We start from the raw sequence: 18259 nt of genomic DNA on the forward strand, positions 1-18259 counted from the left end.
TTTTTATGGCTGTCCTGTGACTCTGTCTGTACAGATGGGATGGACCGTGAGGACTCTTACCCTGATCAGTCCTGTCCAATGGCAAACCACCACCGGGGCACAACGGCAGGATCCCACTGGGAAGACCTCTGCAGCAGCGCCAGTATCTGTTCACAGTCTAGTGATGAGGAGATGAAGCCCATGGGACTCAGCAAAGGGGAGCTATATCCCCCCGGAGGTGACACCAGAGACTACCCCCCAGCGGTAGCCAACATCCTGCCTCACAGTGGACCCTCAGCTGGAATGGGAGCGCCCGTAGACCTCGGAGGACAACCATTTTCGAGTAAAGAGGCAACCTACATACAATCCCTTCATCAGTCATGTCTGGACAGTCTCCAGTAAGCTCAATCGAGCTTTAAATCATTTTAGATTTGCACCAACTTACTCTTCAGATCATAAGTCCATCTCTGCCCAACAGAGTGTGCACTTAAGATTCTTTCCTTGCCAAATAAGGTTTACTAGGCCTTAGTTTTTCCAACACATTTTTGCTTTCTCCACTCTAACAGCAACATGAGATGCCACCGTCTTTTTCCAGATGTGTGAAGGACTCTTGTGAAACAAGAGAAAACTTAACTTACTCCAAAATTTTTATTGAAAATCTGGGTTCCTCTTTTTTAATGCAGTGATAACATCTAGATTCTCATGAGTTGAATCTCTTTCCTTAACCTCTTTGAATCATTGTGAAGTGTAGAGTCTGATTTGTGATGGGTGGGGTTTTAGTTGAGTCACCAAACCTCGGTGCGAAGACAAGGCCACAGGATTTAAATTCAAGTCCAGACTCTCAGTTTAAATCAATGTTATAAACTTTAATTCAAATAAAACCACACTGAAAATTCATCTGAAAGGAAAGAGAACTTATTATTGTTTTGCAAAGGGTAGTACATTTGTGCATTTTTACACGTTAGTTTTGAAATGGCTGCAAGTTTAAGATAAACGTACTAAAAATTATGACATGTAACTAGGATTTAGATTTACAGTTTGTATTTCAAGATACCTGTTACACAGATAAAAATATCTGCTCTGTCATTATACCTGTAAAACCCCACTCCTACCAGTACTAGCAGAACTCGAGCTGGAACCAAGAAACAAAAGTGAAAGTAACATCTGCAAAAGTGAAAGCAAAATTGGAGTAAAAATGGAAAACTGTATAAATATAACTAGTAAAAGAAAATCCCAAACTAGAAAAAACTCTGTTTAGTGGTCTTGTTCAGTATATTACATGATTTTCCTGAACTACTGAAAATAAGTGTTTAAGGAATTAAATGAGGATTGTCGTCCTTCTGCACAGCAGCAGCACCTATCAGCATGTCAGGCCTGTATGGCTACTGGCCAGGCCGCAGAGCCAGCCAGTTCTCAGAGGGCCAGAGGCGGCCGTCATCGGTCAGGGCCAGTTTCCACCCACCGCCATGCGCTGAGGACCGGCCGAGCGAGCTAGAGTCCAGACTGGAGCTGTTGCAATCCCAGTTAAACCGGTGAGTTGGTTTTATGTTTGATAATTTGAGAGTGAAAATAAAATAGGGGGCACCCGGATTTGAACCGGGGACCTCTTGATCTGCAGTCAAATGCTCTACCACTGAGCTATACCCCCGATACAAGTGCACACTCAAACTTTCATTATTATTGTTAGATGGATAGTGTTTACCTCCAAGTCATGTGTGTCCTTATAAGAGTTCCTCCCTCCCGGCCCTGCAGTATTTGTATATCGACTCCCAGCTGGGTGCTTACGTGGTGTGAATTGCATGACCTGCATGTGTATGAGAGATAGGGAGGAGAAAGAGGACGAGGGAAAGACAAATAAAGATAAGAAAGGGTCATAGGTGAGACTGAAAAAATGTAGAAAAAATCATCTGCACAGTTGGTCATATGTATTTCCTTTCAACTGCCTGTCTGCTTATATGTATATGAGAGAGAGATACTATAAAGAGAGCAAGAGAGAAGCCTAGTGGACATTTTTGAAAGAGCAGATGACGTGCTATAAAAAGACTATGAAGCGCTCCATCCAGCATTAAAGTGTTTTCTCCTCATAAAGATAAATTCCTGAGGCCACATTTGCTGATGTCTCCCTTCGTCCTTGCCAGGCTGGAGACCCGTATGACAGCGGATATCAACGTGATCCTGCAGCTCCTCCAGAGGCAGATGGCCCCCGTGCCTCCGGCCTACAGCGCTGTGTCCCCCAGCCCTCATCCTCCTCACCCCACCACCTTGTACAGCACAGGGGCACCCACGATTCACACTGTCCCCTCAGTCCAGCCAGTACAGATCGACAGCACTGCCTCACTGCTACAGGTGTTGTGTTTGAGTTTACACGCATATAGTTACCAGAAGTTTGCTGCTCTGCAGTCATCGCCTTTTGGGTCTTCGTGGAACCTCCAACTTTTGTGTAAACATGGCAGGACTTGCCTCAATTGAATTGTGTCATACAAATTTGTTTCAGGAAACACAAAAGCTGCCGGGATGATGTGTCATATATCTAGTCCTGTATGAATTAATCCTTCTGTGTCTTTCCAGAGTCCAGACTCTGGCTTCAAGCACAAATCCAAGGACTCCCTGTCCAGCGGGATCCATCTCACTGTGGCCTCAGATGACACCCTGTCAATGTCGCCGGAGGCGGAACCACCACAGCTGCCCTCTGTGAACCTCACCCCTCCGCAATTGCCAGGGGTCCAAGAGCCTCCTGGACCGTCATGTGGCAGCCAGCGCTTCCCCTCCCTCCCTGAGCACCTGGAGACCTCCACAGAGATACAGGAGATCCAGAGGCACGTCTCCGACCCTGTCCTGCCAGGCAGCTAGAATACCACTCGCCACCACCCAAAAGCCTGGTCCTTTGGACGGGACGGCCATATGTTTCCCAAATTGTTACTTCCTTCTCCCTCCCTTAAAATCTCCTCTGTCCTGTTCAGATGCTGCTGAAGAGCGTGGGAAGTGTTACCTTCCACGTCACTGAGGGCTCAGAGTGCCTACTGTTTCTTACAGACTCAACGGTGCCCTCACAGGCTGCTGTGGTTTCGCGCTCCAGCAGCCCTTCACTACCGAGCTCCTGTGCAATGAAGAGATCATTCCTGCCCAGTTGGGGGGGGAAATTGTGAAACATGAGTTGAGAGCAAGCACACAAACATATACACGCGTCAAGCAGTCGACTGCATCCTTGACTGAGGTTTACTTGAAGAGAGGTAAAAAATGTCAAGGACTACTAATATGTTTCACGTGTGAAGAATTATCTGCATTCACTTCGAAAAAGAATTGCACATTTAGAGTATAGAAAAACTTTAATCATTTATTTGGGACTGAAATTATTTTCATAACATTAGAGATGTATCGGCTACATTAAGAGCCATACATCAAGTAAATGTCATAACTAGGAGTGTAAAAAGTTATAGATTCCCTGTTGTTTTGCTGTATGTTGAAAAAAATATCAAAAGGCATACCATAACTGTCTGGCACACTGTGAAGGATGGTGGGTCAAGGTTCAAGGTAGTGTTGGGAACAAGATGGCAAGTGAAGCGTAATTTTTCATCTCGTATTTCACGTTCTGACATTTTGACACGAATCAGAAGTGCTTGTTATGTGTGACATTTGATCATGAGAAGGTATTACAACGTACACGGTCACGCAGAGCAGAAAGACTTCAAAGTTTCTATGTACATTTACATGTAGCTCTTAGAGTTTTGTGTTGATCATGACTGCCACGCCTGGTGTCCCCCGTCTCTTTTTCTTTTTCTGTATATCTGCGCTGCTCAACTCAAATGTGACAGCTATTTTTGTGGCATGGTCACACGGTTTTTTCTGAAAGTGCCAACATTATAGTGGTTGTTCTCCTGGTCATCTTGATTCACATGGGACAGACCGTGGTACTTAAAGCGGGTCAAAGTAGCGGACGGTAACTGTCAGTCACACACAGATGCAGAGACGTCATCTCAAGGCATCCTTTGGTTAAGACGATTTCACAGTTCCAAAGATGAGGTGAATGTAATGTCTTTTTGAGTAGTTAGAATTCTATATAATGTATCTTGAAGCACAAATTCCTGTTATTTATCTTTTTTAGATTAAAGACACTGCAGACTTACATTAGGACTCCAAATTGGGTTTATTTGACCAAATGTTGACCTGGTTTGAGGTACTTACTCAACGTAACGATGATATGCTAGCTGCGCCAACAAATGTAAAATCATATAGTGCAGAAGAAACCTAATTCAGTTGGAGCTGGACTTAACGGAGACACTGAAGGACTTTGATGGATGACCGAGGATGCATTCAGGGACAGATATGCAGAGTTAGACCGGGATTGGCTGTGATGTGTTATGCGGCTGCTTTTAATGCAGGTAGACAGATTAGCATTCGTCACACGGTGCATTATTTACTGAAGTTGCCCCACTGGAGTGCCAAGGCTGGTGAGCCAACAACCTTGGATAACGCTGTCAAGACGGTTGAGGGGAGGACTGACTTGTACACACTGATGCAAAGCAACAAAGTACATTTACACAATTACTGTTCTCAAGTACAAATTTGAAGTACGACACTTGAGTATGTAGGTTGGGAACCACTGGACTAAACTACCTAACTGTATGGTAAAACTAGCTCCACCAATAAAAGTGAATTCATTTTGCTGATAATTCGTCTGTACTTTTACTTTAGTAGGACTTTGAATGCCGGACTTGTAGTGGAGTATTTTTGCATTATTGTATGGGTGCTTTTATTACAGTAGAGGAACTGAGTACTTCCTCCACCACTGGAAGCCACTGCCACTTAATAGCGATGAGTCCGGTTGACCAAGAACACCCTCGTATCATAGCAGCCGCCTCAGGATGACATTGTAAGGACACACGCACAACCTGCTGAACCTGGGACATCGAAGATCAACATTCGTCTTGACTTTTGTTCAAACTTTGGTTCAGGGAAATGAGAAATAAGAATTTAATGTGCCCATTTTGTCTACACGGGACACAATATGTCACGCTGTGCAAGCAACCGCTGGGAACTGACACGCAAACACAGTTGGAGAGGAAGGAGATCCAGCAGCAAGAGTCCCCTGTGTTCTCCTTATGTTCACCTTTAGGCCATGTAATTGTGACAATTCTGTTAACTCCCAACATTAGAGGAGGACAGACGTGACCTTTAAACCGCTTGCATTTTTCACAAAACAAAGCAATACAATGACTAGTTTGTTCCTAAGACATGGAGGAATACAATTTATTAGAGCAAATTCAATAATAAACTTTATGAAAAAAGCTACAACATGAACACTTGGCTTACCAACATCTTAAGTTGATAAATTCATATGTATGTACATTTTACCTTGTAATGGCATGCTACAAGGACATGACCCTTTAATTATTGAAAAGAACAAAAAGAGAGGCAGACACAGACGCAGTCAGAAAGTTGTTTCACTCTCCTCTCGTTTCACAACTCACTCTAACACAAAGGAAATGCAGCTTTCCTAGCACAATCTTCTACGAATAAAAAGAAGAAGAGAATAATTAGGGAGCTAAAAGCCTGAAAAAACATTGCTCTGGTAGGTTCTCAGCGTTGCTGTACATGGTTGCTTCACAGCATGAACGACCGAACTTAAACACACCGTATGATGACGGACACCGCTGCAGTGACAATATGAAGCCCTCTCAGGTTATCTTACAATTTTCAAAAGTTGCACAGGTCACAAGTTTGAGCCCGAATACAAATATTGGGAGAGAGGATACTGGACACACACCCATTTAAAAATTTTAATTGCCACAGGGGTAAACAAGACTATAATATACTAATCTTTGAATCAGCAATAATATGGCATGAGTCCAAGAGAAGGCTACAACAAATCCCTACGTATTAGAGAGGTAATCTTCTGCCACCCACGGTAGTTTGTATCAACCTTAACAAATCAAACAGATGAAACACACAACATCTAAACCCTTCATGATAATCTCACATCTGGCTGAAAGCACACCAAGAGGTATAAAAATCGGATTTTCAAAGACAACAGCTCAGAGTTCAAAGCTTCTTACAGCCGCAGTGCAGATGCTGAACACTACCTTGTGAGCAAAATAAATAAGAGCTTAAACACGTTTAATAGAAGAAGAATGGAGTAAGGACATGGAAGAAAATGTAAACCAGGTTATTGTGGAGTAGGTATCTGATACTCCAAACACGTTCAGACAGTTCACTTGTGACCTCATCCTCATCTTGAAAGCACTGGGACGAGAAAAAAATTAAGTCCAAATCTGAAACAACGCTCTTCCTCCTCTTCATCCGAGTGTCCGTAGCTCTAGACACGCAGGATCTCCAGGCAGTTGTTGTAGCAGATGGCGATCCAGTCCGGCTGCGTTGAGGCCCACTGCACGTTGTTAATCTCCCCTTCAGCAGTGTAAGCCAGGATGGGATCCTCAATGGCCCGGGGCATCTGCTGGATGTCCCAGATCAGGGCCTGGTGGTCGTCGGCTGAGGGAGGAAGACATGCAGTGTGACCATTGAGAGAAATATCTGAGACTGGAGGAGCAGGGAATGTCGGAAGTTCAGAGGGCTGCGGCAAAAAAACGCAGACTTGTCTGGCAAAATACTTAAGTCTCACTCAACCTTTGCCGCAATAAAACACACTGTCAATTTATCATCGGGTACGTAATCGTGCCGTTACGTACAAATCCACATTCCAGGTATTTTGCAACATGAGCCCTGCATTTCTGTTTATCTTGTAAGCCTTCAAACTCATTAATCTGATACGTTGGACTTCCTGGATTGTATTTTATGTCCCACCGATCCAGTGCCTAAAGTAAGTACACCCCCCACCAACGCAGCCCCTTGCTTTCGGTCTGAACGTCTGCTTACCTGCAGTGCAGATGTGACATGAGGAGTGGGGGGCCCAGGCGATACCGTTAACGCAGGCGCGATGGTTGTTCAGCCGAGCTACTGGTGTGCAAGGCACACGCACATCCAGGATGACCACCTATTTGAACAGAAATATCAATGATAGATTGAAATGGAAAGTCATTCTTGACATTGGAATCAGATGTTGACAAAAAGGAATTTCACTAGAGGGTCCATTTAGCAGCTGGGGCTTGGAGCTTGTGATTGTACTGCATGATCTTCCTCTAACAGCCTTCTTGCCCAGCCCTCATGGATTTTTTCTGAGCACTCAGCACAATGTATGCGCGCATCATAATCTCGGTGGCATTGAGATTAATGCCACCGAGATTATTTTATCAACTCTTGTTTCCAAGGCGAAGAATGAACTTTCAATCCCAAATTCTAAAACAACATCAACAAGAAGTCCTTGAAGTGCTCAGAAAAATTGAAATTTGAACTTCTACAATTCCTTTACAATTGCAAAACTGAATTGGCTGAGCAAGAATGTGTGATCTGATATAAAGCTCCAGAACAGCTACTTGTGATGAGATTGTCTTGTCAGTTAATGATGGAAACTGACAAAAACAGAAAGAAACATTCAAGTCAATATTATTTTCTAGGAATTATAATACTGATGTGAGAAATAGTGATGTCAAACTGTGATTAAGCGTCCATAAAAATTCATGGTTTTCATACCTACCGGTACTGTAATGGGTTTTTCGGCAATAAATGTCGACTCAAAATATTTCATGGATAAATAAAGTTTCAAGCTTCCATCGGTTTTCCAGTGTTTCAGTCTTAACACAAAAAGCTGCAGAGAGACTTAGCTACTGTTAGGCTGAAATAAACCACAGCAAACTGACCTCCATGCCATCCATGGCCATTGTGGCCAGGTAGTTGGGGTCCTGCTTGTTCCAGCAGAGGCGGAGCAGCGGGTGGTGCTGAGGGTCTTCATAGATGATGGTGCTGTGTTCCAAGTGTCGGAGGTCAAACATGCGGACGGACCCATCAGCTCCCACAGAGGCAAACATATCTCTACCACCTCCTGCACGGCTGAATGCAATGTCATACACCTGTAGAGACACATAAATACATTGAATTGAATATCTTCTCAGGCCGTGTGCACAACCACAGGCAGGGCTTCATTGTGCAGTGCGGACACAGACAGACCTCTTTGTCGTGAGCGATCAGCTGGGTCTTGACATGTCCAGAGACCAGGTTAACCCGTCCTAACACCTGACCGGTCTCCAGCCCCCAGATAGTGCAGGTGGTGTCAATGCTGGAGGTCCCTGCAGGAAGAACAAACACCTTAGAAACGCAAACTTCACACGTGAGGGAACAATCACGTCAAATTTATAGCTTTCTTAATACGCATCATATAGTGGATTTCCTACCCAGCAGATTGGGATCGACTTCGTTCCAGTCAAAGGAGGTGAGCGGCGCACAGAAGTCTGAGTTCTTGTTGTTATTCAGCAAACATTCAAGACGTGTTTCTGTGTCGCTGACCTGCAAGACGAATGCAAAGGAGTATACAGATGTCTGCTCAGATTTTCGTGTCTGGTGAAACCGGTCAGTCTTTCAGTACTTTCTGACTTTCCTACCCTGTGTGTGCAAACTGAAGACATCTATCTATAAAAAATGGGTCACAAACATATGTTGTTGTTTTTTTTGTTTTTTTTTAAAGGCTCAGTAATTTCCTAAAACAGCTGGGCACACATTTTACTCAACAGTCTTACACAAGGCATTTGTTGGGGACTATTTTTAGCAGCGTGTATTGATCCGGTGAGTTTCTCCAGTAGTTTTACCGTGCTTTTGCCACACAGGCAATACTTGTTAGCAGGGTCAATCAGTGTAGATGTTTGTCTTTCCGTTTGACTTGATGAACATGAGCGAAAATGCACGATATCACCAGATAGCCTACCCTCCAAATCCGCAGGTAGTCTCCACTGGTGGCCAGCAGGTCCGGGTAAACCCCCTTGGTGTCGGGGATCCACATGATCTTGGTGGTGGGGTAAGGGTGGTCAAATGTGTTCCTGCAGACGAACTCCGAGCTCTCCTCCTCCAGACCCACCAGCTGAACCTGTGCAGGAGCCCACACGTTACCTGTTATTTCCACCCAAATGACTGTTTACAGGGCAACGAGGACTGGAAATAGCATTAGCTATATATGGTGTTACTAAGGTACAGCACTACTTGACACAAATCGCGCCTACTTGGGGTTTCCACACGAACACTTGGCACTTTTCTTGTTAGAGGGGAGTGAAAACAAACCGCGATTTTATGCTTTGACGCTGCGCAGGACGACTAGCATATTAGCCCGCTAACGTTACCGTCTTTAGCCCGGGCTAATAAACGGCCGCGTCCGCACGCCACGCACCTTGTTGTTGTATTCCTCCACGAAGCTCCCAAGCGCCAGCCGAAAGCGTTTGTCCGGGCGGACGCTCCAGTTCATCGCATACACCGTCCATGGCGCCTCGTATTTGTAGATTTCTTTTCTTTTGCCGTGGAGCGACATCCTCCCGAGCTGCAGCTAACACGCTAGCGTTAGCTAACGAGGAGATAAGTAGCCTTACAGCCAAACTATTGCCAGTTACTTTAACTTACAACAACTAATAACAGCGGGCGTGGTGATGAAGACCATTTAATTGAGCAAATCCCGTTTTAGAGCAAGATTTCTCACCACTTTACTTAACAAAGAGTGGCATTGCTTCGTTACGATCTAAAGAACTGTCAAGTTAAACAGAGCACCATAGACTTCCGGTTATTTATTTTTTTTTTAAATAAAAGGACATTTCCCTAAAAATACGGTCTTATTTTAAGACAGATTACCCCGGTTTCTACCCGACGTCACCGTGTTTGTGTTGAAGTTCAGACTTAAATACCAATTCTGTCTGTAAACCTCCGAAAGCAGCGGAGCTATGAACGCATCGGTTCTTTTCAAGACACGCTGTTGGATAAAGTCCGACGGTTTGCGTTTCTGTTTTACACGTCTGCAGGTCTGTGGGCTACTTATAGTTCAGTAACTCAGTTCCAAAGGTACGCGTTGGTTTTTACTTCACGTCCGTGTCGCCGTGTCTGTATGTACTCGGAACATTTCTGGCGTTTTCTGCTGTTCTTTTTCTGATCTCTCCGGTACTTCTCGCACGACGGTTGTTTTGTTTTTGTCTTGTGATTTTGTCGTTCCTCACAATGCTCTGCCGCAAATTGAGAGATGTCACTCAAGTAAACGTTTCTTTGAATGCAAAAAATAATAATAATAATAATAATAATAATAATAAATACAGCAAGTATTGTTTATACGGGTTTGGGGCACCAAATTACACACCACAGAATTGTTTTTGTTTTGTTTTGAAAATACCGACTGAAATTTGTAATATGCTTAGGCCACTGGGCAGTTATTCAGTTTTATTCTGTTTGGACTGCATGAAGCAACAAAAAAAATTACTTTTCCAGGTGGGCCCGATGTGTAAGTGATGGTTAACGGGTCTAACAACAGGACTAAAAAGGAAACTCATTACTCAAAGATTACACGTTTGTTCAGTGCCCTTTTAAAACAAGTGCACTGTTGCCAACCAGGGCGACACACAAACTTGTTGGCAATAGTTTTTTTTTTTGCCCCCTAGTGGTCACGGTGCGCTACTACGACTTTCGCGAAGTTCGAGTTTTATTTTGAATACTTGAACCGGAAGTGTGGCGTGTACCGTTACCTCTAACTTGACGAATGGGTGTAGTTACTCACGGTGGCCACTAGAGGCCAGGAATCCTCACGATTATACAATGAGTTCACATTTCGACCCAGAGTTGGAAACTTTCTGCAGAACTTTTTCTGTACTATTTTACCTCTGTTTAGTTTTAACAAAGCATAACCTTATTTCTACGATTATAATGTAATAATCAATATAAGATAATGAGGTATAGAAATCAATGCTTTATTTAACCTTGTAAATCCTGAAACATTAAATGTTTATCACACACACACACACGTACATGTACATATATATGTTAAGATGTCTGTTTGAAGTTTAGTATAGATTAGTATACATTAAGTTCATTAAACATGTTTAAAAACATAATAACACACGAAGGAATTAGGACGAGAAACGTTTTGCAAATTTCTACCCAACATTTATAACAATAATTACAATAATGTCTACAACGCTGTTCTAACATTTTAGTGGATGATAATAGTCGTAATCACAACTAATTACGATAATTAGTTGTAGTTACGCACTGTGAACCAAAGACTATTAATCGCATACTCACGACAGCCATTAAATCTAACAAAATTAACAATATATACACACTTCTGGTGAAAACATTCAAAATATAACTTTAAAAATTAAACAGAAGTGAACACAGGCGAGGTCACGAGATCCCAGACGTGTTAAAGGGAGGCATCGATACCTCCTGCTGCGATACTTTTACTTCGAAAGGCGGAAGCGACGATTACCTCCTGCCGCGATACTTTTACTTTGAAAGGTCGAGCCCGTCTCGAGTAGTCTTGTGCTTGACATCACCACAAGGACAGTGCGGGTCAATTTGGCTCAACCAGCGCTACGTTTATTGTCAGTGGCTTTCAAAGTAAGTTGGCATATTCGTTTTCTTCATTGGTCTGGTTTGTAATGTGTCCTCACATTCCGAGATTGTGTTAAAGAGAAAAGAGGCTGCCTTCCGGTCGGTAGGTTGGTCGTTAGCAACAAGGTGCCGTGCTAGTTAGCCACCTTTAGCATGCTAATGCCAGATTTGCTAACAGCTAATAATAAAGTGAGTGAGTGCTGGGGGATGGGTCGGGCAGTGTGAAATTATTACGGCTTGTGTTTTAATCGTACTTATTTTCATTAGGTAAGCACGGTGTTAGTTTTGACTCAGTGCCATCACAGAAACGCAGAAAGCCAAACACTCCGTTATTTTATCCTGTTAGCAAGCGTGTCGCAAAGGTTGTCGCGTTGGCTAAAGTTAGTTGTGTTAGCGGCGGGTATCTGGTGGAGTATTTACCGGATTCAGCCACATACGGTAAGGCTACTTAAATCTGATCTTAGCCCGTGCCTTGCCCCAGCAGTGCCAAACTATGTCATCAATATTTTAATTATTTTTGATTTATTGTAGCTTTTTTATTCCCAGTGACAAAGTGACAGCGCTGGAAATTATTTCTCATTTAAACAACGTTAAGAAGTTTCGAGGCACCGGAACACTAGAGCTCCTTTTTATTCCTTAGTCATTGTTTTCTGCTTAGCCTCGGTCCGTAGAGATCTTCCTCTCTTTGGGGTTTATCACGTGAACACCCGCTGTGTGAGCCGGGACTGGTTGGTTACTGTCTTATGGACCAGTTTACCCTGGACTCTGTCACAGTTTAATTGTGACTGCCAGAGGCACATTTTGGACTAACATGTTAAATATTTTATAAGGTGCCTTGAAGTTTTAAATTCTAGCAGGTTGAAACTATCAACACACTGAGTAGTTTTATACCATGTAAACCTAAGTAACCAAGTAACCTAATATGAATATAATGTTACAGCAATCGTTTGTAGGTTGCAAAATATACTTCTTGAGAAATTTCTGAATTGATTTCTTCATCATTGACTCCCTGATTTTGAAAGCGTGTGTAAGATTTTTTTTCCTTCCTATCGTTTAGTATTTGTATTATGCATGTTAAACTTATGTATTTGATCTTCCCTGTCACCTCTTAAACCAACCTTATTTTCGTGTTTTCCAGCCTTCTGCATCAACTCTTTTTTGCTCTGCTTCTCCACATTTGTGCAGGTCCGAACCATGCGCAGTGTGCATCTCCTCCTGATACCCGCACTGCTGCTCTTCCTGGCCTTTCCTGTCTCCAGGGGGCGTTACAACGATGACTTTGATGATGGTGAGGACCTAGCAGACTTCGATGACAATGACTTTGCTGAGTTTGAAGACGTGAATGATGATCCAGCAGGTGAGGCAGAAACTGCCCTTCCACATCGTGTCTCGCTGTCGTCGCAGCCTGAAGAGGATGAAGATGAAGATGAAGCCACTGTGGAGCTCGAGGATGGTCAGGATGGCTTTGAGGACTCCGAGACACAGGTCCATTGCCTTGTATCACTGTTTACAGCTTAAGTTTGAGCAGAGATTCCGTAATAAATCACTTTCATTATTTACGGTATGGTATTCATTTATATCGAATCTGTAGCAAAGCTAATTCAGTTTCATGTTTCCACAGGATCAAGACATATACAGCAGATATGACCAGGAGGAGTTTGAGGGAATTGGAGACATGGAAAAGACAAGCCACTCAATGAAGGACCCCCTCATAATCCACACGGTAAGCCGGGTTTAGTGCTAAAATCTCTGCAGAAGTGAGTCTCACATTCTGTCTTCTGCTGATTGTGACTTGCTTAGGCTCTGAATGTGTACAGTGTTTCTCCTACCCGCAAATCATTTCAGGGCACGTTTAGGGCATGCTGCACTATAAGGCTTAATCAATGGTATGGATGTGTTTTAATGAAAATGCAACTACGCAGCTGCCAGAGGCTCTTATAAACAAAATTAAAGCAGACAAAATGCAGATTACTCCACTATTTGTAGCTGCTGATGAATTTTGTTGGGCAAATAGGATTCACGCAATTTACATTAACTGTTGCCATGGAAACTCATCAATGGAAACACTGAAACTGTAGCCTTTGGAAACTGACTGCTTTTAAGCCTAAGTCGCAATCACTTTAGTCCCACTGATACTGATGACCGCCTGCCTTTTTTTCTGCAGGTTCCTCCACATCTGCAGAACAGCTGGGAGAGTTACTACATGGAGATCCTGATGGTGACTGGCCTGTTGGCCTACATCATGAACTATATCATTGGCAAGAACAAGAACAGCCGCCTCGCGCAGGCCTGGTTCAACTCACACAGAGAACTTCTGGAGAGCAACTTTGCACTAGTGGGTGAGTTCTTCCACCTCTGTGTTGTCTGTTGTGTATATCAGCTGTGTATGAAATACAACTCATGTGTTTGTGCTTTTGTCCCTGGTCATCATTTGTGTGTCAAGGCGACGATGGCACCAGTAAAGAAGCAGTGAGCACCGGGAAGCTGAATCAGGAAAATGAACACATCTACAACCTGTGGTGCTCTGGGCGTGTGTGCTGTGAAGGCATGCTGATCCAACTCAAGGTATCGGCAAGTTGTTTTACGTCGGTGCGTTGTTGTCAGTGTGTTGTGTTAAATATAGATTAACGTAATATATTTTGTGCTCCACTCCAGTTTCTTAAGAGGCAGGACCTGCTTAACGTTCTGGCCAGGATGATGAGGCCTGCCTGTGACCAAGTGGTATGTAGTCGTCAAATCAGTTTGTTTCAGTCTTTGAAGTGGGGAAAAGTAGGGATTTACTGAACTATATAAGTAGTATTGCAGTTACAGTGTTTTTGTAACCCACAGCATCTGTCTGTTGATGTGTAGCAAATCAAAGTGACTCTTAATGACGAGGACATGGACACTTTTGTGTTTGCTGTGGGCACCAAGAAGGCCATGGCCAGACTTCAGAAGGAGATGCAGGACTTGGTAAATATCCTCTACAACTTTTGTATATCAAATTGATGCAACTTAAAGCTACATGTGATGTATAATTGTTACCACACAAACGGATTTATTTATGTATTTATTTATTTCTGTTACAACTGTTACAGTATTACCCACACATAATTTTGAATTTTGACGTGTCTCATTCTTTTGCCTGGTAGAGCTTAATGCTTAAACAGGGGCCATGATTTTTGTTCTTCTTCCACAGAGTGAGTTCTGCGGTGACAAGCCTAAGTCCGGGGCCAAGTATGGGCTCCCAGACTCCCTGGCTATTCTTAGTGAGATGGGCGAGGTCACAGATGGGGTGATGGACAACAAGGTGAAGTCTGGCTTTTTTACTCTTCTTTTACATACGGTATTATTATTATTAAAAAGTAACTGCAAAGTCTCTGAATACTGAGTAGGGTCTCTTGGTTTTGGACAAAAACAACTTCCTCTTTTTAAATACATCTCCCTCATTACATCTTTGCTTTTGGAACTGTTTTTTTTTTTTTGTGTCTTTTTTAGATGGTACATTATATCACCAACCACGCCGACAAGATTGAGTCCATCCATTTCTCGGACCAATTTTCTGGTCCAAAAGTTATGCAAGAGTAAGTATTTATTGATATTTTTATATATCTTTTCCCTTTTTTGTCTTTTTAATCTTTCATATGCAGGCATTTTCTTATTTTCTATGTGGTACTAATAGTTCCTTTGTTGTCTTTCAGGGAGGGTCAGCCCTTAAAGCTGCCTGACACCAAGAAGACACTGCTGTTTACATTTAATGGTGAGCATTTTGTATCTCCTACTATCCTAAAAATCTTGACTATACCCCATAATTTGAGTTAACTGGTGTGTTTTATGTATACTAAATTTGTGTGTGTGTGTGTGTGTGTGTGTGTGTGTGTGTAGTGCCTGGAATGGGCAACACCTCTCCCAAAGACATGGACAGTCTGCTTCCTCTCATGAACATGGTGATCTACAGCATTGATAAAGTCAAGAAACTCCGTCTCAACAGAGAGGTGAGCAGGATTCAAATGCTCCAGTGGCTCAAATGGTCACTCACTTATTTGCTGTATTTGGAAGTTTTAGACTGAAGTTTGAAGTGAAGCTATGAGTCATTTCATAACTCCGTGTATATTTAGGGCAAACAGAAAGCTGACAGAAACCGGGCCAGGGTGGAGGAGAACTTCCTGAAGCAGACTCACGCTCAGCGACAGGAGGCAGCGCAGACTCGCCGGGAGGAGAAGAAGAGAGCCGAGAAGGAGAGGATCATGAATGAGGAGGACCCAGAGAGACAACGTCGTCTTGAGGTCTGAAATAAGAGATTTCATACGCAAACCCTACATGAAGACATTTAAAGGAATAGTTCAACATCGTGGGAATGATGCTTATTCACTTTCCCTGCTGAGAGTTAGATGGGAAGATTGATAGCACTGTCACGCCTGTTATAGTAAATATGTAGCTGGAGGCAGCAGCCAGTTATTAGCTAGTATTGCTCTGTCCAAAGGTAACAATCCACCTACCAGCACCTACAAATCTAAATTACTATGTTATATTTAGAGGGTTTGAGACTTATAAAGTCTCCCAAAGTGTGAAAGTATCAAAAACAGGAGCACGGTGTTAATTGTCTCATCTAACCCTTATCAAATAAGGGCATACGCGTTTCCAAAACAGTCAAACTATTCCTTTTAAAGAAAACCACACCATTAAACACAGCGCTCTTGTTCTCACTATTAAGTTTTATGTCTCAAATATGGAATTTTCTCTTTCAGGAAGCAGCTCAGCGACGTGAGCAGAAGAAGATTGAGAAGAAGCAGATGAAGATGAAGCAGATCAAAGTGAAAGCCATGTGAAACACTACCATAGGGATACAGGCACACATGAAAGCAGTGCTCAGATCAGTTTTCTCCAGCTTCTCCCACCACAGCTCTGGCTCACAGTCACTCCAGCTCCAGACAGACATCCTGTGCCTCTGGGTGTGTCACGCTTAGCTGTTTGTTTCACCACCTGCTCCATTTGGTGTGGCTAAACCTTAATGACTGTGAGTGGAAGTGTGTGTGTCAAATGAGAGGGACATTTTCACCATCAAATCTGTCGCCACAATTCACACTAGGATTTTTTTTTTTTCTTTTTTCTCTAAAACTGTCTTCTCAAAATCAATCAAAGCTCTGTTTGAAAGCTGTGTAGCTCGGTGAACTTTTTAAACTTAATTTGCTGGGAAGGAACACACTATTTGGTGGTATCAAGCCACATTTTAAAAGAAATGAAAGCATTGCTGTTTCATTGGAAATGTATTAACATTAATATAATCTTAAATGATACTATCGGGGAAATTTTATTTTATATCTGCGATGAGTTTGGTTCCTTGCAGGCTGTTTATAATGCATATCTGAGCAAACATAATAAAATGCACTGGAGTCTGTTGGAAAACTATGTCCATTATTTGTTTCCAATGGTAAATTTCAACTAATTGCTTTAATTTATAAAGCAGTTGGTGATTACTGAATGGGTGGAAAAACATGTGGCCTGTGGGTCATAAAATAGTAGTGTACAATGTAGAAACTGATACACTGACCTCTTTGTATCAGGAGTTGAAAGAGTGAGGGTCTATAACGGGCACCAGAATGGCTGCGGCTTAATGCTAAATTTAACTTATAGATTGTGTCAGCACTCTCCGAACTAGATTTGGTTACATCAGTGTGGTCGTCTCTTAACAAGCTGAAATAGATAATGATAACCGTGTCTAGTCAGTGGCTTTTTATATTTGGATCTCCATGGAAAATATGTAAAAATAAGACTTATTTGTGTTATTTTGTCCGCAGTGTCTTGCAATAGCATGCAATCATATCGTACATAAGTCCTTAGACAAAAAAACACACACACACACACACAATACAGTCTCAGAAGTTACCAAGCAATTTAATGAACCCTCAACAAAAACTGAACGTACATGTTATCAGCAGTATTTAGGGCAAGTGTACTGGAGTGGATTTTATTTAAACTACACGGCATGATAGTGTCTACCTGTTTGTAATCTGGAGCTCTAATGGTACAGATGACACAGTATGATGTACGTTCATAAATCTGAATATCGCAGACATACGCTCAGTTGCCAGTTCTTTAGATACACCCATCTAAAATTAATACAGTCCTATACAACAGTCCTGCAATAAATCCTCCCTCCACGAAGGTTATGATGTTCAGTTTTTGTTGAAACTGTTTTAGAGAGGTGTTGGTTCAGCTGCATGGTAATTTTGGAGAACTTGGTTTCTCTCTACTTATGTTACATTACTACCGTCATAAACAGGGAAGCCAGAGTAACAAGTGAGATGAAACCCAAATAAACCCCCATGAGGACGTTGAGTGAACACAGCAGGAAAGAGGGCAGGTGTTTCTGTTTAGCCTAACCCCACTAATATAAATGGGATGGACAAAATGACAAACACTTCCGGGTGTAACATAGTACAGTTCAACAGCAGCACAAACTGCATCCTTCAAAATGATTGCACAGTTGAGTCAACAGGTGTACCTAATAAACTGAAAACTAAGGGTAATTTGATCCTTATGTCAATGGATGACAAATCAAGAACTGCTTTCGTTCAGGGTGTTCAATTTATTGCATTATCTTAATGCATTAAATTGAACATACCGAATTACTGCACACTGCATTAACCTAATTATTCATATTTAGTTTATACACTACTTCATTTCTGTCTACCCTTCAATACTGTTGAGTCAGTCTTCTCATGGGTTTCACTCAGGTTTTATCTCACCTTTTGTTCTGGCCTATCTGTTTATCATTTTACTAAATAATATAACAAGGGTAAAAGATTGCCACACGTTGAGATAAAAATACTGAAAG

General features: G+C 42.4%; 3 protein-coding genes and 1 non-coding gene across 9 annotated transcripts in view; 2 read left to right on the forward strand and 2 right to left on the reverse strand.

The window, feature by feature from the left end:
* The window catches only part of kcnh6a (potassium voltage-gated channel, subfamily H (eag-related), member 6a), a 28683-nt gene extending 24034 nt beyond the window's left edge, over positions 1-4649 (forward strand). The window contains exons 13-16 of one of the 4 annotated variants that reach the window (XM_040120155.1): positions 35-322; positions 1328-1511; positions 2118-2325; positions 2548-4649. In XM_040120155.1, coding sequence (XP_039976089.1) covers positions 35-322; positions 1328-1511; positions 2118-2325; positions 2548-2829 — 962 coding nt within the window. In that variant the 3' untranslated portion in view covers positions 2830-4649. Of the gene's footprint in view, positions 1-34; positions 378-1327; positions 1512-2117; positions 2326-2547 lie in introns of those variants that run through there. The other 3 variants (XM_040120163.1, XR_005706601.1, XR_005706602.1) reach the window with 3 other exon arrangements.
* On the reverse strand, positions 1556-1627 carry trnac-gca. Its single transcript has one exon. It is a non-coding gene; the product is annotated as a tRNA-Cys (tRNA).
* Positions 4650-5742: 1093 nt separating the features above from the next.
* Positions 5743-10038, reverse strand: dcaf7 (ddb1 and cul4 associated factor 7). Its single transcript, XM_040120214.1, has 7 exons — positions 9245-10038; positions 8789-8947; positions 8262-8373; positions 8038-8156; positions 7731-7940; positions 6850-6967; positions 5743-6465 (listed from the first exon to the last, which is right to left on the reverse strand). Exons 1-7 carry the CDS (start codon positions 9380-9382, stop codon positions 6293-6295), a joined length of 1029 nt encoding a protein of 342 aa, XP_039976148.1. The 5' UTR covers positions 9383-10038; the 3' UTR covers positions 5743-6292.
* ccdc47 (coiled-coil domain containing 47) lies at positions 8932-16827 on the forward strand. 3 transcript variants are annotated; one of them, XM_040120193.1, is made up of 13 exons: positions 8932-9048; positions 12628-12927; positions 13064-13165; positions 13607-13781; positions 13886-14007; positions 14098-14163; positions 14293-14394; positions 14621-14731; positions 14920-15005; positions 15123-15181; positions 15307-15416; positions 15540-15707; positions 16170-16827. In XM_040120193.1, the coding sequence occupies exons 2-13, from the start codon at positions 12637-12639 to the stop codon at positions 16248-16250; spliced, it is 1473 nt and encodes a 490-aa protein (XP_039976127.1). In that variant the 5' UTR covers positions 8932-9048; positions 12628-12636; the 3' UTR covers positions 16251-16827. The 3 variants fall into 3 exon arrangements, with proteins under 3 accessions (XP_039976127.1, XP_039976118.1, XP_039976136.1); XM_040120184.1 differs by lacking the exon at positions 8932-9048 and adding an exon at positions 11314-11448; XM_040120202.1 differs by lacking the exon at positions 8932-9048 and adding an exon at positions 11641-11880.
* Positions 16828-18259: the final 1432 nt, after the last annotated feature.

This window comes from Xiphias gladius, chromosome 3 (assembly GCF_016859285.1).
Source record: "Xiphias gladius isolate SHS-SW01 ecotype Sanya breed wild chromosome 3, ASM1685928v1, whole genome shotgun sequence".
NCBI lineage: Eukaryota > Metazoa > Chordata > Actinopteri > Istiophoriformes > Xiphiidae > Xiphias > Xiphias gladius.

Coding starts and splice junctions, on each gene's coding strand:
- dcaf7 (XM_040120214.1), bottom strand. CDS start 9,382: ATGTCGCTCCACGGCAAAAGAAAAGAAATCTACAAATACGAGGCGCCA. Junction 8,157..8,261: donor AGTCGATCCCAATCTGCTGG/GTAGGAAATCCA, acceptor TTCTTCCTGCAG/GGACCTCCAGCATTGACACC. Junction 7,941..8,037: donor TGATCGCTCACGACAAAGAG/GTCTGTCTGTGT, acceptor GTGTCTCTACAG/GTGTATGACATTGCATTCAG.
- ccdc47 (XM_040120193.1), top strand. CDS start 12,637: ATGCGCAGTGTGCATCTCCTCCTGATACCCGCACTGCTGCTCTTCCTG. Junction 15,006..15,122: donor GGTCCAAAAGTTATGCAAGA/GTAAGTATTTAT, acceptor GTTGTCTTTCAG/GGAGGGTCAGCCCTTAAAGC. Junction 15,182..15,306: donor ACTGCTGTTTACATTTAATG/GTGAGCATTTTG, acceptor GTGTGTGTGTAG/TGCCTGGAATGGGCAACACC.